The 25,269-nt window shown below is 33.2% G+C and overlaps 5 protein-coding genes across 6 annotated transcripts; 3 read left to right on the top strand and 2 right to left on the bottom strand.

The window, feature by feature from the left end:
• Positions 1-141: 141 nt before the first annotated feature.
• On the bottom strand, positions 142-2,584 carry Bai (transmembrane emp24 domain-containing protein bai). The gene is made up of 5 exons (XM_076780628.1): positions 2,182-2,584; positions 1,814-1,958; positions 1,679-1,749; positions 513-639; positions 142-449 (listed from the first exon to the last, which is right to left on the bottom strand). Exons 1-5 carry the CDS (start codon positions 2,365-2,367, stop codon positions 328-330), a joined length of 651 nt encoding a protein of 216 aa, XP_076636743.1. The 5' UTR covers positions 2,368-2,584; the 3' UTR covers positions 142-327.
• Positions 2,585-3,710: 1,126 nt separating this feature from the next.
• Beta3galtii (beta-1,3-galactosyltransferase 6) lies at positions 3,711-5,422 on the top strand. The gene is made up of 2 exons (XM_076780699.1): positions 3,711-4,832; positions 4,890-5,422. Exons 1-2 carry the CDS (start codon positions 4,114-4,116, stop codon positions 5,173-5,175), a joined length of 1,005 nt encoding a protein of 334 aa, XP_076636814.1. The 5' UTR covers positions 3,711-4,113; the 3' UTR covers positions 5,176-5,422.
• Positions 5,423-5,923: 501 nt separating this feature from the next.
• On the bottom strand, positions 5,924-7,392 carry Ing5 (inhibitor of growth protein 5). Its single transcript, XM_076780700.1, has 4 exons — positions 7,163-7,392; positions 6,391-6,843; positions 6,132-6,310; positions 5,924-6,060 (listed from the first exon to the last, which is right to left on the bottom strand). Exons 1-4 carry the CDS (start codon positions 7,197-7,199, stop codon positions 5,959-5,961), a joined length of 771 nt encoding a protein of 256 aa, XP_076636815.1. The 5' UTR covers positions 7,200-7,392; the 3' UTR covers positions 5,924-5,958.
• Positions 7,393-9,656: 2,264 nt separating this feature from the next.
• Positions 9,657-14,105, top strand: LOC143349482 (uncharacterized). Of its 2 annotated transcripts, none has more exons than XM_076780778.1 (4): positions 9,657-9,695; positions 11,185-11,527; positions 11,615-12,060; positions 12,197-14,105. In XM_076780778.1, exons 2-4 carry the CDS (start codon positions 11,332-11,334, stop codon positions 12,380-12,382), a joined length of 828 nt encoding a protein of 275 aa, XP_076636893.1. In that variant the 5' UTR covers positions 9,657-9,695; positions 11,185-11,331; the 3' UTR covers positions 12,383-14,105. The 2 variants fall into 2 exon arrangements, with proteins under 2 accessions (XP_076636893.1, XP_076636892.1); XM_076780777.1 differs by lacking the exon at positions 9,657-9,695 and adding an exon at positions 10,545-10,761.
• Positions 14,106-14,509: 404 nt separating this feature from the next.
• LOC143349289 (uncharacterized) lies at positions 14,510-23,837 on the top strand. Its single transcript, XM_076780415.1, has 14 exons — positions 14,510-14,553; positions 15,039-15,418; positions 16,812-16,978; positions 17,090-17,368; positions 17,440-17,643; positions 17,723-17,914; positions 19,245-19,439; positions 19,537-19,670; positions 19,736-20,123; positions 20,215-20,436; positions 20,520-20,588; positions 22,841-22,887; positions 22,973-23,126; positions 23,447-23,837. The coding sequence occupies exons 2-14, from the start codon at positions 15,373-15,375 to the stop codon at positions 23,630-23,632; spliced, it is 2,283 nt and encodes a 760-aa protein (XP_076636530.1). The 5' UTR covers positions 14,510-14,553; positions 15,039-15,372; the 3' UTR covers positions 23,633-23,837.
• Positions 23,838-25,269: the final 1,432 nt, after the last annotated feature.

Raw genomic sequence — 25,269 nt, 5'->3', positions numbered from 1 at the left:
TCTTTATAGTTCAGGTTCTATATTACCGACGCATACTTTTAAATTGAAACATTTTCTATCTTTTCGAATTCGATTTTTAAATCTTTCTTTTATAAAACTTTGATACATTTCCCAAAAATTTGAAGGACTATAAAAGAAAAATTTAATTTGTGTACTTATGTAATTATAACATTGTTGATTGCTTTATTCAAATGTAATGAAATATACAAAGTACGAGTTGGTCAATTTTTCCCATAATCCTGATAATCTGCTTTCAATTGAAAATAATAAAATTAAATAAATAAAATTTTGTGAAAAGTTTGTGAATTCCCAGTTTCTTCTTGCTATTTACTCAATGAGTTTCTTCGCTTTGAAAAAGCGTCTCAGATAGAAGACCTGCCAAGTTGAAAGCGCCAACAGCCAACACGTGGAAAATATACTGAAATGCAACACTCGAGTGTTTGTTGTCTCTGAAAATTTAAAAGAGTCACCACTTCCGTTTTGAATAATAAAAAATAACTGTTGTTTCTTACCGTTGGTGTCCCTCATTTCTTCTTCATTCTTTCGCATTCGAGCAAAATCTTTAACAATTGCTTCAGACAAGTCTTCCAAACGTTTTAATTCCACTTCCGAAGGTTTCAGTTTTGCTGCTTCGCCTATCTGTTAGAAAAGTCAATCGTTTAATTGTTTTGCACGTCAAAGGGTACAGCCAAATAAGGGGATCAAATGTGCCCTTGAACTAAATTTGTACCAAGCTTCAACTCTTGATCTTGTTCGGTAGGGTAGTTATAGGGAAAATTCGGATTATCGAATTTGTGCCTATTTCCCCTATTTCATCGAGTGTGAAAATTACGTAAAAAATCTGGTGCATTGTGGTTATCGAGATACGTATTTGAGAATTTTTTCCGATTTTTCGATTCCAAATTCTAAGCGTGAAAAATTAAAAACGCAAAAAAACGCGGAAAAATTTCGATTTCATATTGAAGCTTTCAAGACACTAGATTTATATAATTACTGTGAATGCATATTGTCATTGGTTATGTCTCTGAATTTTTTCAGATTTTTTGGCAGGGTGCGTCGTAGTAGTAAAAATCAAAAACCGATTTTTTCGGCGTTTTTCACGTATAGAGCATCAGAATATTTGATTCTGATGCTCTATCGATCCCCTTATTCGGCTATATCCTTTCAAATCAATAAAAATTCAATTAGTCACTTCATAAATAAAAACACAAGTAAGAAACTTGAATGTTAGAAATACTCTCTTGTTGCAAAATGGAATACTAACTGCAAATGATTAAAGTGAAAGCAAAATTCTATGATAATAATCAAGGGTATCCTCAAAGTCCACCAATTTACTTTTCATCCATTTCTAATGAAATTAAATTGCGAATGAAACATTATTCTAGATGCAATTTGTAATTATTTATATTTCTGGAAACTTTTAGAATATCCTCGCTAACTAGCTTGTACTAAAATTCATGCCAGTGACATTTAAATAAACCAGGTTCTCTACATTACCAACTGTAACACCCATACAAGCCATATATAGAACAAAGAAAAGAGATGAAATATCGTGAGAAAATGTTTTAAAGCTGTTTCGACTGGTCAGACATTTAACAGAAAATTTGTTTAGAAGTATAATTTAGCATTGATAAAACGTTTTAAATATATAGTTGCTAAAATCATCGAAGAAACTTACTCCTTCGTAGCTCTTTGCCTCGATTCCTCGCTTTGTAATTAAATAAATCTCTTGTTTGTTCTCTTTTATCGCTGAAAAAAGTGTTTTATCGTTAAAATCATCTTATAATCTTTTCAAAGCATGTTTTGTACGTACTGCCGGAGAAAGATGGTTGCAAAGCGTGGGCCATGAAGCAAATCTCGAACGTGTCGTACACTTCCGTGACAAATGTGAATTTTAACATTTTTCCATGAGGTATGTCGTCCTTTTTGTGTAGAATATGTCCCTTGGAGTCTCGTATCTATCACACCGAGGCAATAAATTTCATTATGTTAACTAAAACTAATAATACGCGAATTTGATCGATTTAGGGAAACAACGTTACTTTAAAGTTCTCAATTATATTTCGAAAGGATCAAACACAAAAGATAACATATGTAAGACGAGGTTAAACGAATATAACCTCAAAATATCGTAACACGATCGTTGTTTTGAATTCAGTTATAAGTATTGAAAAAACTTACGACATATTCGGTTTTAACGGACGGCGTGACGGAAACTTCGTATTCTCCAGCTACCAGAACGTTCGCTTGAACTTCTTCTTTTAAACATTTTAACGAATTAGGCTCCAGATAGAACCTTATGCAATGCACGTACGCGATCAACGTTGCGAAAATAAATAATGTTCTCTGCATTTCGAGGAGGTTCATTGAAACACCACGGTTGAATAATTTCACAGCGGAAACTGTCAAGAATGGTAGACGTTAACGACAAACCGTCAACATATCGATGAGTTGGCAGCCATTAAATATTTTGGGTGGATCACGTGACGCGTCGAATAAAAAGAAAAGTTAATGCAACACGTGTAACTGCGTATAAATAGTATATATTTAAATTTCTAAATAATTAAGTAAAATTGTATATCTATAACTCATAATTCCATGTATTTTATACTATTTTCCAATACTTTTTTGTTTTATAATATTTCGTGAGAATAGAAATTAAAGAAAACTACACGATTGAACACAGGAGCCAATCAGTGATAAATTTTGGTTTCTATAGTTTGTTACGTCGGGGTTCCGTCGTCATTGGTCGAAAAGGATTTCCCTATAGTTACTTGGTTTGACTTCCCTCCGGGGGCGGCGTTGCGGCTTCTGCGGCAAAAGGTGGCGCTGCGGGTTGGCGGCGGATTTAAAAAGGAGCGCGAGATTCTATTTTAATTCATATATCCTTTCAGACATTGTGAACGGGCTTCGACGCTCAATAGCCCACTGTCTAAAAGAATGTTGAAGACTCTATTTCAAATTTGAAAAGGATTAGGAAAAGGAATTAATTGATCACCACTAAAATTGGAGTACTTTGATTTATTATTCAAAGAGGAGCTCGTGCACGGCTCTGCGTTATATAAAAACTGAATTACAGGTGGTTGCGGCCTAATAACCGGGCTTTCTTCTTAATTCTGACTGTCGATTGACTAACCGACTAACTCGCGTTGAATTTCCTACAATAATAATACGCATTACAATACGCGAGTTCGTTTGAATCTCGCTCGCTCGAATCGTAGCCACGATGGTAATAAAACCAGTTCCAGTAAATTCCCGTCGCGCCGCTGTATGTACATCGACCCAACGTCACGCGAATGCGTAACAAGAGCATAAAGTAACTCCCTAGTTACTAGCGCAGATGGCGCGGTGAGCGCCGATGCCAACCGTCGAGATGGAGGCCGGGGTGCTCTAGGGGATTTATATCTAGGCACTCCCTGGTCCTCGGCGCACCGACCCACCTCCTTATCCCCCTAGACACATACATATTTTTTTTATTTTCATATGGATTTAACACGTTGGCAACGTTTTTCCCTATCTAAAAACAAATAGAATTATTTAATGAAGTAGTTGTTATTTTATAATATTTTTAATATAAATGACGCTATTTAGAAAATTTATAAGTATAATCGCTCGCTTGAATCGCGGACTCGATGGTGATTAATCTAGTTCCAATAAATTCCCGTCGCGGCGCTATGTGTACTAAACCCGATTCACGCGATAGCGTAACAATAGAAATGGATGCCATTCGATATAGTATTAAAAATTATCGCCAAAAAAATTCTAACAAAACATTTATTATTGATTAAAATTGTTACTTTCTTTAAACAATTATGCAATTTATCAAATTCAAAATATCGAATCGAAAGTTCGTTTCAATCGAAAAGGTTAGTTTCACATTGCGTAGTGAGGATGATTTATAGATGAATGTTAAATTCGAATAGCTGGTCCTTTCCGTCAATGGAGTCGTATTTCTTGACATAAAAAGGTTGAATCTCTAAAAATAATACTCGAGTAACGTATTATTTGCATCGATAACGGAAGAATTCATGAAAATGTCGGTATCCAATAAAAAAATAGTGTCGAGAGGTTAGGAATGTTTATCGACAACAACTTGCTGGTCAAATAGATTCCATGACGCTTCTACCACTGAGATTGTCGTCAAAGAATTTTGACAAGATGATTAGGAAAAAGTTTCACGTGAAACTAAATATTCCAACATTATTAATTCTAATATGTATCGTTCTCCTGTGCGTGCATTATTTGCCTTCCACAAAGTGTTCATCCAATGTACAAGAATTGAAAAGCAAGTCGAAATTTAGACTCGTGATAATCATACTCTCCATGCCTGATAATTTGGAGCAGCGAGCCGTAATAAGGAAAACTTGGCTGGGGCAAAAATATGCCACCGTCGAGCATCTGTTCGTAATAGGAACCTTAGATATACTGCCAGAGCAACGAGAAACTCTTCAATCCGAGAAACACAAATTCAACGACTTGCTTCTGCTACCAAGATTGCCGGATGCGTACGCGACTCTGACAAAAAAGGTTTTGTACGCGTTTAAGGAGGTCTACGAGCATTACGAGTTCAATTTCTTGATGAAATGCGACGACGATTCGTTTGTTCTGACGCACAAGATTCTGAAGGAGTTGGATAAGTGGGAAAGCAAAGGAACAAGGAAGGAATTGTATTGGGGTTTCTTCAATGGAAAGGCCCAAGTCAGGAGAAGCGGACCTTGGAAGGAAACGGAGTGGATACTATGCGATTATTATCTTCCGTATGCACTGGGAGGTGGATATGTTCTGTCGTACAATCTAGTGAAGTTCATCGCATCGAACATGGACATTCTCAAGTATGATCTTTGGAAACGTGAAAGTTAGATGTTGATTAACATTTTCTATATTTTTAGATTATACAAGGCGGAAGATGTGTCTGTTGGTCTGTGGCTAGCTCCGTTAGCAAACATCGAAAGGAAACACGATGTACGTTTCGATACGGAATACAGATCCCGTGGATGTTCTAATCAGTACATCGTTACACATAAACAGACTATTGCTAGCATGAAAAATATGTTTGAATATTTCCAAGCATCTGGAGCGCTGTGTGCAAAAGAAACAAGAAACCGTATGAGCTATCATTATAATTGGACAGTTCCACCTAGTCAATGTTGCAATGTGCAATCTGGTATTCCCTAATGAACAAATTTTCTTTGTTTGTCTACTCTAGTCATTACTTTTTTAAACTATACATATTTAGAGTCTATTGGTAAGTATGGATTTTTCATTGATAATGGAAACACTTATGCTTATCGTTGAATCGTAATAATAGGCTTTGCAAGATATCATCGTACCAATATGGTACATTTACTGCTTGTAAATATAATTTGTATATACACACTTCGATAGAGATAGAAATTAAAAGTTTGTGTTTCTGTAAATGAAATATATTTTTCTCACTTGTACATACAGAGACTTGTTTATATAATTTTATTTTAACAAAAAGACTTATTCTACACAGCGTCATTTACATTTATAAAATATAAAAACATTAATAATTTTCAGTTCAATACTATAATTAAATACTTACACGATATGAAAGAACTTTTTCGAGAATCGGTCAAGAAAAACAATAGAAGAATGTAAAGCTCTCGAATTTCAGGTATTTATAATAAATTACTACTTTGTACATCTAGAAAGGACAATGATCGTGGCCGATTCTCGAATATTGTTCCCTCTGATAAGCTGGTATTTTACTATATTTTTTGTTGCATTCAATATTGCCAATAATATTACGTTTAACATTATGCAACATTAGACGCAACACGAACTCATTCTTTGACACTTTCTTTGTTTGCTGGTTTTCTTTTTTTTTTTTTTACAAATTCCCTACCTTGTTTCATGTTGAACCATGAAAACTGTTACACGCTAATTTTAGAAACAATGTACGAGTCTTTTGTTTAAAATAGATCGGTATACGATTTATTTTTTCTTTCTGTCTTGTGTACATTTAGGACAATACCATTTCCCTTTAGGTTTCGTAGTTAGTCCAACACAAGCAAAGTGGAACCACTCTATGGGACACTGTTAAAAAAATTGGACATTAATCGTCTGGAAAAAATGAAACAGGTCAAAACTTTTCGAAATGTACTTACGTCTGGATTGTCGCAACCAATCATTTCTCCGTAAGAAACTTGGTGGCATAAACAGTATGTTGGTTCGTTGGGATCGACTGGCATGTCCAGAACATCCGCTGGGTGTCCAAGCGCTGTAGAATCAACTTGTGCACCGCTTCCTACAGCACCAGCAGACGAAGCAGAAGTAACAGATCCACCTATGACAGATAAACATAAAATAATAAATACATACTTTAGTTTTTTTCTTTTATAAAGCGAGTGAAAATGTAAAATTCACCTTTCTTCTGCTTTTTCCTAGCAGTTTTCGATTCATCTTCGCTACTAGCCCCAGCGGCGCCTTTCTTTCGTTTCTCCTTTTCCTTCAACTTCTTTCTACCCTTTTTACTGGCATTGTTCTCCTCCTGAGCTCTACTATTGTTCAAAGCCTTGTCTTGTATCTCTGCTTCGAACCTTGCCAAATCCGAGTCTAACCTTCTAATATGTTTATCTACCAATTCGTAAGTTTGTATCGCCAACTGTACCTTGTCGTCGCCATATTCCTTCGCCTTATTGAATAAATTCTGAATGTGAGTCAGTTGCTCCTTCTTCTTCTCCGGAGACTCTGTCTTCAAATTTTTTAAATAGTCATCCGCTAATTTGTCTATGTCTTTCATCAATCCTTGCGCCCTTGCATCCAGATCTCGCATCAATGTGAAGTTTCTTTGCAACTCGATGGGTAGATGCTCTAAACCTGAACGGAAATAAAATCTGTTAAATATACGTTGCAGATGATTAGAATTCTCTTTATAATTCATCGAGAATGTTCATTTTAATATACAGCAGTGAAAACTAATGAAATGATTGCTTCTGTAAATTTCTGTGTTATTTGTTATTTGTACACAAAAATAAAATCTGTATCTGTACGTGGAATTGTATGCTGTGTATATTTCTTCGATTTAGTTCTGTACTCGTTGCAAAAACTTTCGAATGTTTATTTAGTGTTTACAGTACGAAAGAAATATTGTTGTTTTTCCTAATTGTTGGGAGGAGGGGGGGGATTGTATACTTACTATCCAAATAGTGTTCCAGATACAGTGCTGTCGTCATGTTTTCTTTCACTTATACGGAAAGTAAAGAAAAATTTGTTACGTTAAGTGTCGCGGAATGATTTCAGTATCGATATTTATTCGGTCGATGTTAATAGAAAATCGTCAAAACTACTTCGAAGCGAGCGATCGATGGTTGTGGATGGTAGAAAGCGATCAGTGCGACCAGATCGGGCATAATTGAGTGTATCGAGAACGAGAGGAGCGACGATAAATTTGTTGTAGCAGTGTGGCCAGATCTGGCATGAGTGCATCGAAATCGACATTAGTAACGACGAACTTCCTTAGCGTCTAACGGAGTGGTGGGGGTAGCAGGCACATACTATCTCACGAGCTACGTGTCCGTGAGCTCGGCACTTCTCGAGCAACTTCGGGAAATCGATAGAGAGCGCTAGTGTGAGCCTTTCCTTCTTACTCTTGTAACAGCTGAAATACGAACTCGCGATAATTGGCATGCGATTCCGTCTCAACTGCCCTAGCATTTTTATGTAAGGTATGAGGAAAGTACTATAATGAAAGAAAAATTTCGAAAATTCTTTTTAGCGGAAATACACATTTTAAGACACCCTGATCATATTGTGACTATTAAAAAAAAAGAAATTTTGTTTTCTGTGCCTATTTACGCACGTATCGTCCTTCCACGAGAACATTTGATTCTGTGTAACAAAGTGATACGGTTATTGAAAAACATAGCGGGAAAAGTCAGTATTAATCTATTTCTGTAGCAATTAATTCTCCTATTTAGACCATTTCTTTAGAAAATATTTGTTACTGGAGATTATTAAAGAGTGGGAAAAAAAGGAGACTTCTTAGCTAGGGGGGTTTGGGGGGGGGGCAGAGGAAAGGCCCGCGTGCCAAGGTGGGGGATCAGTAATTAGTACCGATGGTCGGTAATTAGTATCAATGGTTGGTAATTATCAGAGGTCGGTAAAAAGGAGAGGTAATTATCAGAGGTCGGTAAAAAGAAGAGGTAATTATCGGTAAAAAGAGAAAAGAGAAAGCACAGACCAGGTATACGAATAGACCCTTCACCTTATGGAGTTTGATGACCCGATCTGACTGCCATACCGAGTTATTGTTTAAATAAATGATGTATTACAATTTAAAATAAAAAATAGAGAATTTTCAGTGTAGTTGCCAATGAGGTACATCTATACGTATTTTAATAATCTTGAAATCTTTAAATAATCTTAATCGATTGATTACTCCAATGAAATTAATCGATTGATGTTAAAAAATAATAAAATTTCTGTGGTTTCATTTTCTGTCTCACTTCCTCCTGTGTTCATTTCTAAATCTATTGGTAACATTGCGAGTGACACGGAAATGATAATGGAGTTCTAGAGCCCCAGAAGAATGAGCTGAAAAAATACATTAGGTGAAAGGTCTACTCGTATACCTCGTCTGTGTAATTACCTCTGATAATTACCTCTTCTTTTTACGAAAGACATTTAATTTATTTAACCCCCCCTTTTTTTTACCGACCTCTGATAATTACCAACCGTTGATAATAATTACCGACCGTCGATACTAATTACCTACTCCATCCTGGCGCGCGGGACCCTCCCCCGCCCCTCGCCTGACGGGCCCCCGTACTCCCCACCTCCTCGGAGGCTCGAGGGTTAGAAGTCTCCTTTCTTTCCTACTTTATAGCATGCACGTTACTGATGAAGAGTGGTTTTTCATTTTAATGAATTTTACTTACATCAATTTTTAAATATTTATTATAAGATTTCGTTTAATTTTTCCTTTCTAGAAAAAATAGAAAAAAAAATTTATTTGATCTTAATCCTTCTTAAGATTTATATAAATCGTAATTAAAAATTTTATCAAATAATGTATATGTATTGAAATAATTATAAAACTATAAGACGTATAATCATTATCCGGGAGCTGATCACGCTCAAAATCTAATCAAATCTTGAAACTAGAACATAAAACTTAAATGTAAAGTTTCATTGAAATTCATTCGGTCGTTTAGACGCAATCATGTTAATACCATACGTATGTACGTGCGTAAATAGGCACAGAAAACAAAATTTCTTTTTTTTTAATAGTCACAATATGATCAAGGGGTCTTAAAACGTGTATTTCCGCTAAAAAAAATTTTTGAAATTTTTCTTTCATTATGGTACTTTCCTCATACCTTACATAAAAACGATTATCGCGAGTTCGTATTTCAGCTGTTACAAGAGCAAGAAGGAAAGGCTCACACTAGCGCTCTCTATCGATTTCCCGAAGTTGTACGAGAAGTGCCGAGCTCACGTACACGTGGCTCGTGAGGTAGTATGTGCCTGCTATCCCCACCACTCCGTTAGACGCTATGGAAGTTCGTCGTCACTATTGTCGATTTCGATGCACTCAATTATGCCCGATCTGGCCACATTGTATTGTAGCTCTCGGAGCGGTGGGGAAAGCAGACACATTCACACACGAGTTGTGTATATGTGAGTTCAACCCTTTCCACAATTTCGGGGAATCGAGAAAGAAGAGGACTGTAAGTCTTTACGCTCTCGATACAGTTAAAATTCGAATTACATATTTCTCGATTCCCACCATTTATTTACTTTTGTTGACGCATGCGGTCAACCAAATTTTAATATTCTTACTTTTCGACCTATAAGAAAGTTACGACTTGTAACTAAGAAATTGAATTTTTCGAGACGAGTAATTTCTGTATTTCTATTGTATAATTTCGTATTGTTAATATCAAACTTGTGATTTTTGGAATCTATCGACTTCTGTGTGATAGGCTTGATTTTTAAAGTACGATAGAAAACTTATTAACTTTAGGTTCGAAAGAGTTCCAAAAGTGGAACTTGCGATTCTAGAACCTGTTTAAACTGGTTTAAATTACCTAAGATTCTCGACCGCTTAACCCCAGAAATCTCACGACTAAGAATAGAGCATTACAAAATTAAACATACTCAGAAAACGAATTTACATTTATTAAAAGGTGGAAAGGTTTATTTACTATCGAAACAGCATACTTTCTGAAATGTTTGAAACTTATATGTTTAAATCGGTATAGTTAACACGTTCAATCATTTCTTTTATACAATAACGATTTAATCAAAAGTATACATATGTATATTAATTTTAAGCAACAGAAGCATGTATGTATATGAGAGCCGAGAAAGAGAGGTCTAAACCAGCATAGTCTGAAATTTAGGTTCTTTATGATAGTTATTCTAAATAAAAGTTCTCTATTACTGTTACGAGAACTTAAATCTATGTTATAACAGTTTCCAAGCCCTGGCTGGAATACATATAAATGAGCGCACGTGGTTACCCGCGTGGGAACACGATCTACGCATGCGCGAGAAATCGTTTTGGAGGGGCAAAACCGTTTGTCCAGTTAGACCGATGGAGACTAAGAATGGAAACGTTATTTTGTAATTCGTACTCAACGCGTTTGTGCCAATTTAACTATTTTTTATGTACCGTCACGTGGATATAAAAGTAGATTCTAGTGAAACGTTGTCCATGGTAACCGAAGGCATTAACGTCCGATCGAAAATTAATTTATACATATAAAGCGATATTTTAAATACAACGACGTGGTAAAGATCTAAATATTGTATATCGAAACTAAATGAACGCCGACAAGACTGACAGTGAAATGGATCGTGCTGACTGAAACTTATTTCGACTCGTAAATCATTTGATTCGTTGACAAATGCGGAACAAAGACTCGATCGAAAATAATAGTATTATAAACATAACGTCACTGAATCCCTAGTTGACAAAATGCATCAAGTTTATCAAATAAATGTTCAGTGAAAGTGATCAAAAATGATAATATTGTTTACCAATTATGTATAGAATCGACAAAAATATATTTTATATTTCGAACGATTATTCGTTGATCTGTAATATATTTTCGAGCGAGATTTAATTAATGAAAGATTGAGAAAAAATTTTCATTTCTTTTTTTGAAACACTATTATTAGTTTCATCATGTCACCCTATTTTATAACATTTAGAACAGCCTCAGGTGATACGGATGTTGTGTAATTCCATCGACTTAATACAAATCATAAATTCAGAAAAATTTCACTAGCAACAATGAAGTGATCGCCAACAATAGATACACGATTGTGTTTTGATGTAAGTGAAAACACCTTGTACATATGGGTTTCTCAAAGATGATAAAACGCATGCTGTATGCGAACTTTGCGTCGTGTAGCTCGAAAGCAATAGGAATATTAGCTCCGTTAACGATACCACCGTTGCATATTGCATTTTTGTATTACTTTTGGCAAGAGTACTCACGCGACGTTGATAAGCAGTATTGTTCGTGTTCATGTTGGGACACGGTATTTAAAGGTAAGCCAACGTCATTGTTTAGACATTGCATTTCATAAACATTACCTTTCGATGAGTTTTTCATAAGCACGGAGCATTTTATTCTAGGATCGTACGAATCTGGCATCGCTTCTTACAAGCACATGTATTTCAACGCCACCGCAAACACTTTAAAAATATGGACGACCATTGTAATCGGCGTAATCACGTTTTATGAGACAATGAAACATTTGACGCGGCTAGCATTTCTAAATCGTCTTAGATTTTCTATGATGATTCTTTTCTCGACTGCTATCTTTTCGCATTATTATACTTGGTGGGTTTATATGAATTATTGGAACGATGAGTTCTATTCCCAATGGTACCATCAATTGTTCTTTTCTATCACCGAGCTGATTTCTACTCTCCTGGTTATACATCTGGCGGATAGTAAAAATCCAGTGACTCATAGAAAAGCATTCGGAATAGCTGCTATAGCTATTTTACATATCGTAGCAGGTGGCTGGGATCAATTTGTTGCTAACGTCGTTAGAGGAGAAGGTTACACGCATCAGGTAATACATAAATGCACCATTTATGAATTACACGAATAATAAACGTAGCACAACAAATTCTTTATTGCTAGTAATAAATTGTTTGTAAACTTAAAACTTTGGTCGAAGTGTTCAGCTACCAATTTATATGTGGTAGGTTGTACGTGATCTTGGATTTATGATCCCAGACATTCTTCATGTTGCTATTCCATTGTGGGCTGTTAAATGGAAAAATATATATAATCTTCCTGGTTCAGCCAAACGAGATCCTAGTATCAGAAGAGATCTAGCGTATATGTTGGGAATGATATGCATTGGATTGTGCATTTGTGCCATATTGTAATTCGACAATTACAATGCCTAAAAATAGTGTCTTAAAGATAAAAGAAACCATTTAGTTTGATTTATTTTCTTATAGAAAACTAAGGGAGACGCAAGTATCCGCAGATGAACTTTATTCAAAGATACGAGTATCTTTATGAAATGTTTTCATAGTGCCAGTACTTATGCTAAAAGTAGATACTAACTTAGTTCAGTAAGTTGTATTATAAGATTATTCCCATTGCTAACTAGTTACTTAATTTTATGGAATCAAAGATCTGTTTTTTTTTATTTTTACATGGTTCATTTTATAGTGTTCTAATTGATTCGGTTATTTCGTTTTGCTAGTAGCATATACCAGTAGTATTAACTTAAAAAACCTGTAGAGTACAATTTGCTTATTATAAATAACAAATTCTTGTAGGGTGTTCATTCCTTTCTTTATCTTGCCTATTGTGTACAAAGGCTGAACGAACAGATGCAAAAAAGTTATACGTTAAATGAAAAACTTTATAATATAATTTATACACGTATACTGACAATGATAAGTAATTTATTACTTAAACAATGATTTTTATGAAACATCAAAATATAATGGAAAGAATAGGAAAAATTGAACGAAGATTTGTACAAATTTATATTGCGTTTTAAAGTAATTGCTTTCTACTATATTTATGACAATATATTTATGCAAAATGGTTCTAATTTAAAGATTTCGTAGTTTTTAGTATCAACGAATGTGTTCTTAAATTAACGAAATATTTACAATAGTTAGGAGAAGTTTTAAGTGTAATTCAATTGTTTTTTATTCTTAAAGCATTTATCGATTTAGTTTTGTGTTTTAAACGCAGAGGCTAGATAGCGTAGCATTTTTATGGCTATGTAGCACTTAGTGTATTTCTTTAAATTACGAAGCATTGTATTCGAGTCTATACGTAAAAATTATATCAACTAAAAAACATATCATATACAATGTTTGTAGTATGTTTTTTAACAGTAAAGAATTATTAGAAAAAGCAGTGAACGTATGGAAACGATTATTGGTAGTTGTCAGGAATGGAGTGTCTTTGTTAACGAACATAAGGCTACAATAAAGTGCCTATATGCAACATGAATTATTTTCGTTAAGATTTTTATTCGAGATATCAAATATAATATATGAATTGATTCTATTGATAATAGACATTGCCTAGAGATTTCATTTCCCAAAGAAAAATGTTTTTAGTCTAAGAGTTAAGAGCGCAGAATTATACAATTGATTAATTGAATTCAGTGTCACGCTAGGTGTTCCACTTTTCTAATATTTAAGAAACGAACGATCGTCAAAATGTACTACGAGGAATTTAATTTTAATATTTAACATTGCTGATGAAATTGTTTATCACAAATATTATCCGTTTTGTTACCGACAAATTTACCAAAAACTATTTATCGACAGAAGCTTGTCTAGATTTTATAAAAATTGTAATAATTACCTATCAGTATTTACCTCCGATATATCAAAAATTTGTGATAGAATATCTTTCGTGTAATGCGACTTCGATATTATTAATAATACAGCATGTTACGTGGAATAATCTTCCTAGTTGCCAATTTATTATAATTAATATTTTGTATGTCCATCAAAGGGAGTCTGACTTGTGTTAACTTTGTACATCTTTTATATTAGAAAGATAACAATTGTAAACGAAAAATTAAATTTCATTTGAAAATGTGGTGGAAGGAATATATGTAAATAAATTGAAATTTACAAAAAAACTGATCTTTTAAATCTCTATTGCTGCATTAAATATGATCTTACTTTATGTAAATACAATATTTAATGTTGAAGCAGGATTGTGTGTTATTAACGTGTTCTCTTTATTAATAACAGAATTTAGTGAAACTATTCTTTACACATCCTTCCAATACAAGGTGATACTTGGAACTGCGCGTAGTTGAAAATTGCCGCTCGGCTTTTGTTCGAGGCACGAGAAGTGTCGAAGTTGCCCGAGTCGCGCTCGACTCGGTGCTGTGCAGCCATATACATGTATCTTCCTTCCGCGAGAAGAAAGCATAGTATTCTCGTTATTCTTCTCGTGGAAGTATAGTCAGGTATGTCCTGTACGCTCTACAAAGAAATGAGACGAACCCAGCCATCCTAATTATTTAAAATTCTGCAGTGATACTCTTTCAGTAATACTAATTCCTTTCGTTCGTACGATTTCTTAAACATCTTTCGAAACGTTTAATTCGTGACAGGTTTTGCACACGCATGAATCACGAATTACGCTTGGCGCGTTTTTTGAATCACCGATGGGTTAGCAATGCTTAGAGATGGCGTGATTTTCAGTGATTCGTGGTTCTTCGTGATCGCTTTTCATTGGTGGGGAACTTTTCACGAATTATGTCCTTAGACTATATACAATATATATATTGACTATTAGACTGTCTTCTTTCTCGACTCTTCAATGTTCTAGGGGGTATTATATGAACCCTTGTTTTGTTGTTTCTGAAAATTATATAAAAATTTTTGAAAAATTAATATATATATAGTAATATATATATATAATACCGTTCTTTATTAATTTTTCAAAAATTTTTATATCATTTTCAGAAACAACAGAACAAGGGTTCATTTAACACCCCCTTTCATTTAATCAAAGCACTTTACTGGCGCCATTTTGTACAAATGATAGAAAAGACGTCACCAGATTGGTTGTTTGTGTAACATGATTGCTGATTCGTTCATACGTTCGCATTGAACGGGTTAACTGTTATTTTGAATTGGAAAACCAGTACAGTTCTTTCTACACGAAAGAATGTTTGGAAGTAACAAGTGATCGTAAAGCGAAGACAGCGCATTTTTCAAAATATTTGAGGTTTAAGTTCAAAGGGTCTGAAAGTATAATTTGTACAGAGAACTCTATTTCTATAAAAATCAAGATCTATTTCGTGATAACCAGTAAATTAATATTACCGTTGTTTCTATCGATTGTTTATTGTTTTGTAATACGTTACAAACATTTTACAATGTCGTTTTCAAAAGGCAAAATCCAAAGATTTAACGAATTCAAAAGTAAGTATTTATATTTTCTTGTTATATTTATTTTAGAATGCTATACGAACATAAGATTCTGAATAAATAATTTTGTTGTTATTATGATACGTTAATAGTATCATTATTATTTTTTTCATAGACTGTTTTTTGTTAAATTGTGTTGTAATTATAAATTTTTTCATTCAACATATTTTCGTAGAGAAATTATTTCTCTCTTTCTAGATAAAATAAGGAGTAATACAAAGTCCTTTTATAATAATACAGGATGATTTATAAATGTACGAGGTGTGTAAATTAAGTAGTGAGACTGATTTTTAAAAATCTTTTTATTCAAATAGAATTACAGTTCAATATTATCTCCCTCAAAATAACTTTCTTGGGAAGCCACACTGCGCTGGAGACGATTCTTCCAATCCTCGTAGCAGTGCTGGAACTCTGATACTGGTATAGCTTTCAGCTAGTCGGTTACAGCCACTTCAATGTTTTCGAGTGTCCCTTGAGGTAATTTTTCAATCTCTGGAAAAGGAAAGAATCACAAGGACTCAAGTCAGACGAATAAAGAGACTGAGGGGCCACAGGAATGTTTTTACTGGCCAAAAACTCAGTTACTGAAATTATTCTGTGATAATGCGTATTGTTGTCATTTAACACCCAGTTCTTGATGTTTGGCCTCACACACACGATCCTTTTTCAAAGTTTTTCTAGAACCTCTCTGTAAAAGTGTTGATTGACCGTTTAGCCTTGAGGCACAAACTGTTTGTGGACGATTCCCTGGCTATCGAAAAAGCAAATCAGAATAACTTTTGATTCAGTTCTAGAACGCACTAGAAACAACTGTTGTACGAAAATAATTGCTACGGACAACCAAATGACTCTAACGGGTACAAACTTGCATCGAAGATGTATCACACATTCACCTACCATCTCCAAGTCCTGCGTCTCAAATGTTGACAGAACGAATGCTACATTGCCAGTCTCATTACTTAATTTACACACCTCGTATGTTTGATCACTAAATGTTTTCGACAACTCCACACGGAGGAAATAAATAGTCCCAAAAGAAATTTACCTCGATACAGTTTAACTTGACTTAATAATATCTTTGAAGGTATTCGATCGTTATTCGTTACGTGTCTTGCCCTATTTATCAAATCATTCTATTTTATGAAACATACTTGCTATATTGTTCTTAGTCTGATAAAAAGACAATTCGCAAACAGCAACTGTAAAGTAACATTAATTCTATTTACCTTATCGTTGGAGGTATATATGGACTCTACGAGTAAAATTTAAAAACTTGTTGACTATCGAATAATAATCTTATTGTATAAGAATGATACTTGTTAGAATTTAATATATGATTTGTATATTAAAATTATAGTAGATAGTGCTAATATAAGTAATTTTACAGATGAAGTGCCACCACCGGGTGCATATGATCCAAAATTTGACGAAAAGGTGAAAGGATCTGTTATCGAAAAATCAGAAAGATTTCTCGATAATAAAATCCTAAGTGGTGCTGAATGTAGTTCAATTCTTTCCAAAAGCACTAGTAGCTTACACGTGAATTTTAAATCGGTAAGAAATAGAAATTTATGTAAATGGAATATTATGATGAACAAATTCTAACAAATGCTAAAGTCTTTTTAAAATAAATTTTAACTCTAATAAAGACACGTTTAATTACAGCCTCAATGTCCACCAAGAAAATTGATCTCGAGATCCTGTACGAAAGTGAAACCACACACACTTATTTCGATTAATGACAAAAAAGTAAAATATAAATCTGAAAATCATGTAGCAGGTCTTAAGGCAGAGTGTGTTAACAAAGGCAAAACTATACAAAAACATGAGAAACAGATCCAAGATATGCGCGAAGAAGTGGAAAAATTAGAATCAAAATTGGAAGAATTACGGAAAAAGCAAGTTGAAGTTGAAAATCAACACAAAACAGACATAGAAACACTGGTCGTAGAATATTTTTTGTAATTAGAACTATTTTATTCTACAGATTTTTGATTTATAGTTTCTGTTTTTAGACTAAATTGCAACAGGAAGTGTTGAAAAATAACATCGAGAAACATCAAATTGAAATAGAGCACCTGCATGGTCAGTTATCAGAAATTACTCGGAAAAAAGAATCCGAAATTCAAATTATCAGTGCAGTGGATGGAGATCTCAGAAACCAAATAGCTATGTTAGAAATTGACTTAGCCAATAAGGAACATGCCAGCCAGGAAAAGGTAAATAAACACTAATATTAAACAATTAATTTCTTGGTAGAACTATACATTGATTTTAATCGTTTAATTTTGGTTTTAGATTCAAACCCTCGAAGCACAAGTTGAAGAACTAGTACTAAAGTTAGAAAAATTAACTACAAGTTATAAATGCGAAATCAGTTCATTGGAACACGAAAAATTAGAACTCAATTCTTGTATTACTAATTTAACGGATAAAATTGACGAATGTGAGGAGAAATTAAAAAGAGTAATCACAGAGAGCGACGCAAAAGTAAGAGGGCAAGGGGGGGAGTCACGCACATAAAGCGTAAATAGTTACTGAGTGCTTTTTTTTAATACATCGATGATTTGATTTTCATTCAAACCTACAATAATAGTTTTTTGCAATAACTAAAATGTTATTAAGGGATTTTAAAATGGTTATACAGGGTGTTCAGCTACCCCTGGGGAAAATTTTAATGGGAGATTCTAGAGGCCAAAGTAAGACGAAAATCATGAATACTGAATTTTTTTCTAAAAAGTGGGTGGGATTTTTGGGGTAGGTCTATTCACCAAAAATTATTGTAATTGGACCCCGCAACCAGAAATAATTTTTCCAGAGTGATTTGAAAGTTTTCAATTTTGCCGAAAGATTTGGGCACCTACCCCACGACGATTTTTCTTAAAAATTCGTTTTTCATTTTTAATAAATTTGTTTGACGTCCTACGGAAAAATTGTCTAATACTTTTTTGTAGGTACCCATGAACTCTACTTCAGAAAAAAGTTTCATTGAAATATATTCACTATTGTAGAAGTTATGACTGTTTGAAAATTGAACCATTTTTATGGAGTTTTCCTCTCTTTACGGTGTCAAGGAACAACTTTTTCAATATTGTTAGAATTTCTACACATTCTCCATTAAAATACGTGTTGTTTGCTTTTTGAAAAATTAGAATACTCCAATCTGTCAGGAGTTATGACATTTTAAAAATTCGTATGAAATTTCAGGGGTGCATTTCTAACCAGAAATTATATTTTCGGAAAGGAATTTTTTACTCGAAAATAGTTGGGAATTTTGAGGGAAGTCTATTCACCAAAAAAGATTATAATTGACCCCTGTAACTAAATACAATTTTTCTATAATGATTTGAAATTTTTTAATTTCGTCAACAAAATTTGTCCACTTTCTCAATTTTTTTCTCGAAAATGGTTTGGATATCGGGGGTATGTCTATTTACCAAAAACGATTGTACTTGACCCCTGTAACTAAATACAATTTTTTTAGTATGATTTGAAATTTTTTAATTTCGTCGACAAAATTTCAGTACCTGTTTAATTTTTTTTCTCGAAAATGGGTAGGATTTCAGGAGTATGTGTATTCACCAAAAATAATTGTAATTAACCCCCGCAACCGAAAATAATTTTTTCAGAATGATTCAATATTTCTAATAACTTTTTAATGAAGCCTCACTCAAGAAATTGACATTCTTGATTTTCGTTTTATTTTGGCCTCTAGAATCTCCCATTAAAATTTTTCCCAGGTGTGCCCGAACACCCTGTATATTATCCATAATCCATACAATGCTTGTTTGAGAGTTTAATTCTCAACTTATATGTGTAGATACTTGCTATGATCAGAGAAGCAAAGGTTGCAGTAGAGGAGGAAATGCGTCTAACTGCAGAGAGATACGAAGCATATTTAGCACAAGTAGAAATGGAACGTGTTGCGTTGGACAACAGACTTGTACAGAAAGACGTTGAAATTACCAGGCTTTTCGATATTTTTGAAGAATTAAAATCTTCTGCGGAAACTCAGGTAATCAGTTGCATACACTAGTGTATCACAAATAATATTAATAAAATAATTAAATACGTAACACTTTCTTAAGTTAATTAATGTGTATTAAATTTAGGAGAATTTCGGTCAGAGTTTGCAAATAGAACTAGATCGAACAGAAGCCCAATTAGCACGGAAAAAGGAAGAACTAAGGGTTTTGAAAGATCAGATTCATTCTGAAGCAGCTGAAATAGTATCTAAGAAGAAAAGGTATAACTTTGTATTTGTATGTGTGTATTGTATGTATATATTGTAAACATCTAAATGTCGTTTAGATTCGAAGTTATAATGGCTGAGAATCAAGCATCTGTCGCTGCTTTAACGCAACACTTAATGCAGAATGATACTGAAGCAGAGAAGCTGCAACAGGAATTAAAATGCAATGAAAATCGTATAAATGGGCATCGCGATTTATTAAGTATTATGCGCAACAATTCACAAATGGTACATGTACAAATACACGCTTTAATGGAGCAGTTAAATGAGAAGAAAGGATCGGTCAGTGAACTAGAAACTGAACATTTTTACGAGGTGGAATCGATTAAATCTATATTCGAAACTAAAATCGATGGTTTGAGGCAAGCAATAACGAAACAAGTAACATTGCAAGTACAAGCACAATTAGAAGCTGATATCGATGAGAAAGATGCTCAAAATGTTAAGGTGGAGTTGCTTTTTTTATGATACAAATATTTGTTACTAAATATTATTTGCAGTGAATTAAATAAAATAATTATTTATTTCGATATATTAGTTACAAAATCAACTTCATGAAATGTCTAAGCAACTTAACGATGCACGAGACATGTTACGTCGGTTGGAAGAAAAGTATGATGCTCGAGAACTGGAGGTTTCTCGAGTGCACCTTGTTAACAATAAGCTTAATGGTCAGCTGAAAACTAGTAAAGCAGCTTTAGAAGAGACCAAAAAATTGTTAGAGTTGCAATCAGCAGAGCATAAAATTGATTTAGACGAGGTACTTTTCTTATACTGTTATGTTATTGCTCCCCAATGATATAACATAAGCAACAATATCTAGTGACAATTTAATATTTTCAGGCAAATGCTAAAATTCAAGAGTTATCTGATCAAATTAAAAATTTTGAAGAGAAAAAGGATTTCGTAGAGGTAATTAGTATTTTATATAAGTATATACAATCAGGAATGGGTAAAATATTTGGTGTTTGCGTAATTATAGAATATTTTTATTTGACTTCACTGTAATATACTGTTATCTAGTTAGTGAATGCCAACTATGTCTCAAATTTGATAACTGAGTATGTGAAAAATACTTCATTTGATTTGAGCATTCAGTACATTTTAATATACAGGGTGAAAATCAAGAATATCAATTTAAATGGAGGCTTCGTTAAAAAGTTATTAACGTTTAAAGTTCCGTCCGTACTCAATTTTCTTCTCGAAAATGCGCAAGATTTTAGGGGTATGTCTATTCACCAAAAATTATTGTACTTGACCCCTGCCAACGAAAATAATTTTTCGAGAACGATTTGGAATTTTTTTTTTCTTTTTTTTTTTTTTTTGCCGAAAAAGGGGCTACCCCCTGTCGATTTTTCTTAAAAATTCTTTTTCCATTTTTAATAAATTTGGTTGCCGCTCTACGGAAAAGTTGTCTAATACTTTTTTGTAGGTACCTATGAGCTTTAATTTAGATAAAAATTTCAATCAAATTTATTTACTATTGTAGGAGTTATGGCTGTTTGAAAATTGGACCAGTTTTAGGGGGGTTTCCTCACTTTACGGGGTTAAGGACAACTTTTTCAATATTTTTATAATTGTTACATATTCTAGACTAAAATATGCGGCGTTTGGCTTTTTGAATATTAAAATCGTCCAATCCGTTCAGAAGTTATGACATTTTAAAGATTTGCATGAAATTTCAGGGGTGCATTTCTAGCCAGAAATTATATTTTCGGAAAGGAATTTTTTTCTCGAAAATGGTTAGGAATTCAGAGGTATGTCTATTCACCAAAAAAGATTATAATTGACCCCTGTAACTAAATATAATTTTTTTATAATGGTTTGAAATTTTTTAATTTCGACGACAAAATTTGTCCACTTACTCAATCTTTTCTCGAAAATGGTTAGGATTTCGGGGGTATGTCTAGTCACCAAAAGTGCTTATAATTGACCCCTGTAACTATATATAATTTTTTTATAATGATTTGAAATTTTTTAATTTCGTCGACAAAATTTGTCTACTTATTCAATTTTTTTCTCGAAAGTGGATAGGATTTCGGGGGTATGTGTAATGACCAAAAATAATTGTACTTGACCCTTGCAACCGAAAATAATTTTTCCAGAACGATTTGAAATATTTTTTTTTGCGCTGAAAAATTTAGCCACCAACCACCCGTCGATTTTTCTTAAAAATTCGTTTTTAATTTTTAGTAATTTCGTTTGACATCCTACAGAAAAGTTGTCTAATACTTTTTTGTAAGTATCGATGGGCTCTGCTTCAGAAAAAAATTTCAATCGAATCCATTTACTATTGTAGGAGTTATGGCTGTTTGAAAATTGGACCAGTTTTGGGGAGTTTTTCTCACTTTACGGTGTCAAGGAACAACTCTTTCAATATTGTTAGGATTTCTACATATTCTCCACTGAAGTACGCATTGTTTGCATTTTGAAAAATTAAAATCCTCCAATCCATTCAGGAGTTATGACATTTTGAAAATTCGCATGAAATTTCGGGGGTGCATTTCTAGCCAGAAATTATATTTTCGGGAAGGAATTTTTTTCTCGAAAATGGTTAGGAATTGGGGGGGTATGTTTGTTCACCAAAAATGCTTGTAATTGACTCCCGTAACTAAATATAATTTTTTTATAATGATTGAAATTTTTTAATTTTGTCGACAAAATTTGTCCATTTACTCAATTTTTTTTCGAAAATGGTTAGGATTTCGGGGGTATGTCTATTTACCAAAAATGATTCTACTTGACCCCTGTAACTATATATAATTTTTTTAGTATGATTTGAAACTTTTTAATTTCGTCTCAAAATTTCATTACCTACTCGAATATTTTTCTCGAAAGTGGATAGGATTTCGAAGGTATGTATATTGACCAAAAATGATTGTAATTGACCCCCACAACCAAAAATAATTTTTCCAGATCGATTTGGAATTTTTGAATTTAATTATTAATAACTTTTGAACGAAGCCTCCATCGACAAATTGGTATTCTCGATTTTCGTCTTATTTTGTCCTCTGGAATCTCATTAAAATTTTTCCCACGAGTAGCCGAACACCCCGTATATTTAAAGATACCTATTTCGAATCTAAATTATTTAAATCTGTCAAAAGATCAATAAAATCGCATTAACATCAGTTTATGCATTTATTAAAATTATTTCTGCCCAGGTTAAGTTATTCGATGAGGAGAGAGCCCGCCGAATAGCAGCTGAGGAGTAGGTTTTCGTTAGAAAAAATAATTTCTTTCACAAATTTTGTCCCTTGAACATCAAAGAAATAAACGACATTTTATTTATCTAGGGAAATACAAACACTTCTGGAATGTAACGGTCGCCTCGCAAAAGATTATCAAGAGATTAGCCAAAAGTATACCGAGTTCATTGGTCACCAGAATCATAGACAAAGAATTAAGCACGTGTCTCAATTAAAAGATAAAATTCTCCAACTGGAACAGGTGCTACTAATTTTGTTGTTTTCTTTTTATATCATTATATTAACAAATAACTTTCCATTTATATAGTTAGATTAATTATACACATTATACAAATACTTTGTACGAATTTATTTAATTGTTCTTTCTGTTGAAAATCAATTACATTTAGTTAATATATACTCGATTAAAAACAGTAAATATATAACATTAAATAAATGTTCTTATTTTATAAAGGAATGTGATTTCCTTTTTTGTTTGTCCATTCAATACGTGTGTTAATTTTATTTTTAGATACATTGTTACATGTTTTTGATGTAAATTAAAAAAAGATATTTTTTTAGGATTTACTCTGCAAGACAAGGACAATAGGTAAACAGCAAAAGATTATAGTACAACTGAAAGCAGATGGAAAATGTGGGTACATTAAAGAGAAGGAAAATACGTTAATACTTCCGAAGTTCGCCCATTCAACGCCTGAGACTTCTCCACATAAACCATTCACTCCTCTGCAAAATCGAAATGATTAGTTTTTAGTTACTACATATAGGATACTTGTTTATACTTCTAATAAATGTATGTTAATCAGAGTAGTAAAGGTAACTGTATCAAATATAGTTACATTAGAGTTACTTTTATAATAAATCTTATGTCTAGATAATTATAGTTGTATTATAGTTACCTTTACAATAATTGAAATATTTGTAATGTCTCTTGGTAGGAGCAATTCTTCAAATAAGCGTCTGATAAACTTTTTTACTATAGTATATTTTGGTAGTTCGAAAATATTAGTAAACTTGAGTTTAATATTGGATTTTATTTGTTCAACACATTTCACGTGACACCAATTGTTTACTTTGTTAGATACAATTAAGAAACTGTGATAATTATATTTAATACTTTGACGATGATGGATAAATTACGAATTCTGAAAACTAAAGTTTTTGTGTATTCTTAATACGTAGTATGTATTTACAATTATGTTCATGTGTATACAGATATTATAAAATACAAATGGTTTTTACAATCTAGAGACGCAAGTTGCTGAAATTGATCGTTTTTGTTTTGCGTTGTGACTCTCACACGAATTCGTTTCTCTTCAATTTTTTGTTTAAATGCAACAATTTAATTTATTTCTTAAACGTGTTTCATAAATGATAGAATTTGAAAAGTGTAAAGTAAAAGGGTATTCCAATCAAAAAATTCTCTTCTACCTTTTTTCATGTAATTAATTAGTTATAAACGATTACTGGAAACGATAGTTATTTGAATATTGCGCCAAAAAGTGCCTGTGGGGAAGATATGCCATACAAATAATAAGTGTGAAGAAGATAGAGAAAAAGTTTATTTGATTCTGTTATATAAAATTTAATTCTTAAAATTTATATGAAATATTTAAAAAATTTTTTTATAAATAACGCCTTTGTATCGGAACAACTAAAAAATAAGAGGTATAATCATTATTATCCGTGGGCTGATTGTGTACATGAAACTTAAATATAAAGTTTCATTGAAATTCATTCGAGTATTTATATTCAATTGTATTAATAATTCGTAGGAATAATAAAAAAACTTTCTTTTCTATAGTGTTGTGGATTAGTACGAATGTGTGGCCAGTGCCTGTAGCTTTGGCGCTGCGCACGCTGTCGCGCCCCTAGCGACGAAAGGGCAAACTGTTTTCCATACCAGTCGATCGAGGATTGTTTATATAGCAACCGAGGGTCGGTCGAGCGCTTATGAGAGCGCCACCCCTCTGGTAGCGAGCATGGGAAGCGACGCCACAAGTCCAATAATGATGGAATGAATAAAAGTGGCATTCACGATGATACTACAATTTTCCTTTCTTTCACAACCCCTTTCAATCCTCTATTATTATTGCAATTAATTAGGCAAGACGTTGCACTAAAAAATTAAATCTTCGCAAGGAAAAACAAGAGCTATCATAAGAACTATTATGTGCATATACACATAATTCGTTAAGGAATGCGTTCGACGAAATCGTCATAAATTATTTCCCATCAGTTCACAGCGAACAGATTTCACATTCAACAAATTCTAATTATTACAGATAGAAAGTTCTTAATCTAATATTTTTACTGGTCAATTTAATTTACTTATAATAGCTGACGCCCTCGACAACAGAAATTCCCAAATTGATTGCGACTGC

The sequence above is a fragment of the Colletes latitarsis genome, chromosome 13 (assembly GCF_051014445.1).
Source record: "Colletes latitarsis isolate SP2378_abdomen chromosome 13, iyColLati1, whole genome shotgun sequence".
Taxonomy (NCBI): Eukaryota; Metazoa; Arthropoda; class Insecta; order Hymenoptera; family Colletidae; genus Colletes; species Colletes latitarsis.
This window is presented reverse-complemented; position numbering and strand designations above follow the sequence as displayed.

What these genes read in the sequence shown, in the direction of transcription:
- Bai (XM_076780628.1), bottom strand. Translation starts at nt 2,367, where the DNA reads ATGAACCTCCTCGAAATGCAGAGAACATTATTTATTTTCGCAACGTTG. An exon ending in CCGTTAAAACCGAATATGTC is followed by an intron (nt 1,959 to 2,181) that starts GTAAGTTTTTTC and finishes TCGGTGTGATAG; the next exon opens with ATACGAGACTCCAAGGGACA. An exon ending in GCAACCATCTTTCTCCGGCA is followed by an intron (nt 1,750 to 1,813) that starts GTACGTACAAAA and finishes CACTTTTTTCAG; the next exon opens with CGATAAAAGAGAACAAACAA.
- Beta3galtii (XM_076780699.1), top strand. Translation starts at nt 4,114, where the DNA reads ATGACGCTTCTACCACTGAGATTGTCGTCAAAGAATTTTGACAAGATG. An exon ending in TCGAACATGGACATTCTCAA is followed by an intron (nt 4,833 to 4,889) that starts GTATGATCTTTG and finishes CTATATTTTTAG; the next exon opens with ATTATACAAGGCGGAAGATG.
- Ing5 (XM_076780700.1), bottom strand. Translation starts at nt 7,199, where the DNA reads ATGACGACAGCACTGTATCTGGAACACTATTTGGATA. An exon ending in TCTGGAACACTATTTGGATA is followed by an intron (nt 6,844 to 7,162) that starts GTAAGTATACAA and finishes ATTTCCGTTCAG; the next exon opens with GTTTAGAGCATCTACCCATC. An exon ending in TTGGTTGCGACAATCCAGAC is followed by an intron (nt 6,061 to 6,131) that starts GTAAGTACATTT and finishes TTTTTTTAACAG; the next exon opens with TGTCCCATAGAGTGGTTCCA.
- LOC143349482 (XM_076780778.1), top strand. Translation starts at nt 11,332, where the DNA reads ATGGGTTTCTCAAAGATGATAAAACGCATGCTGTATGCGAACTTTGCG. An exon ending in TTGGGACACGGTATTTAAAG is followed by an intron (nt 11,528 to 11,614) that starts GTAAGCCAACGT and finishes ATTTTATTCTAG; the next exon opens with GATCGTACGAATCTGGCATC. An exon ending in GAGAAGGTTACACGCATCAG is followed by an intron (nt 12,061 to 12,196) that starts GTAATACATAAA and finishes TATATGTGGTAG; the next exon opens with GTTGTACGTGATCTTGGATT.
- LOC143349289 (XM_076780415.1), top strand. Translation starts at nt 15,373, where the DNA reads ATGTCGTTTTCAAAAGGCAAAATCCAAAGATTTAACGAATTCAAAA. An exon ending in AAACAGACATAGAAACACTG is followed by an intron (nt 17,369 to 17,439) that starts GTCGTAGAATAT and finishes TTCTGTTTTTAG; the next exon opens with ACTAAATTGCAACAGGAAGT. An exon ending in CGCCGAATAGCAGCTGAGGA is followed by an intron (nt 22,888 to 22,972) that starts GTAGGTTTTCGT and finishes TTATTTATCTAG; the next exon opens with GGAAATACAAACACTTCTGG.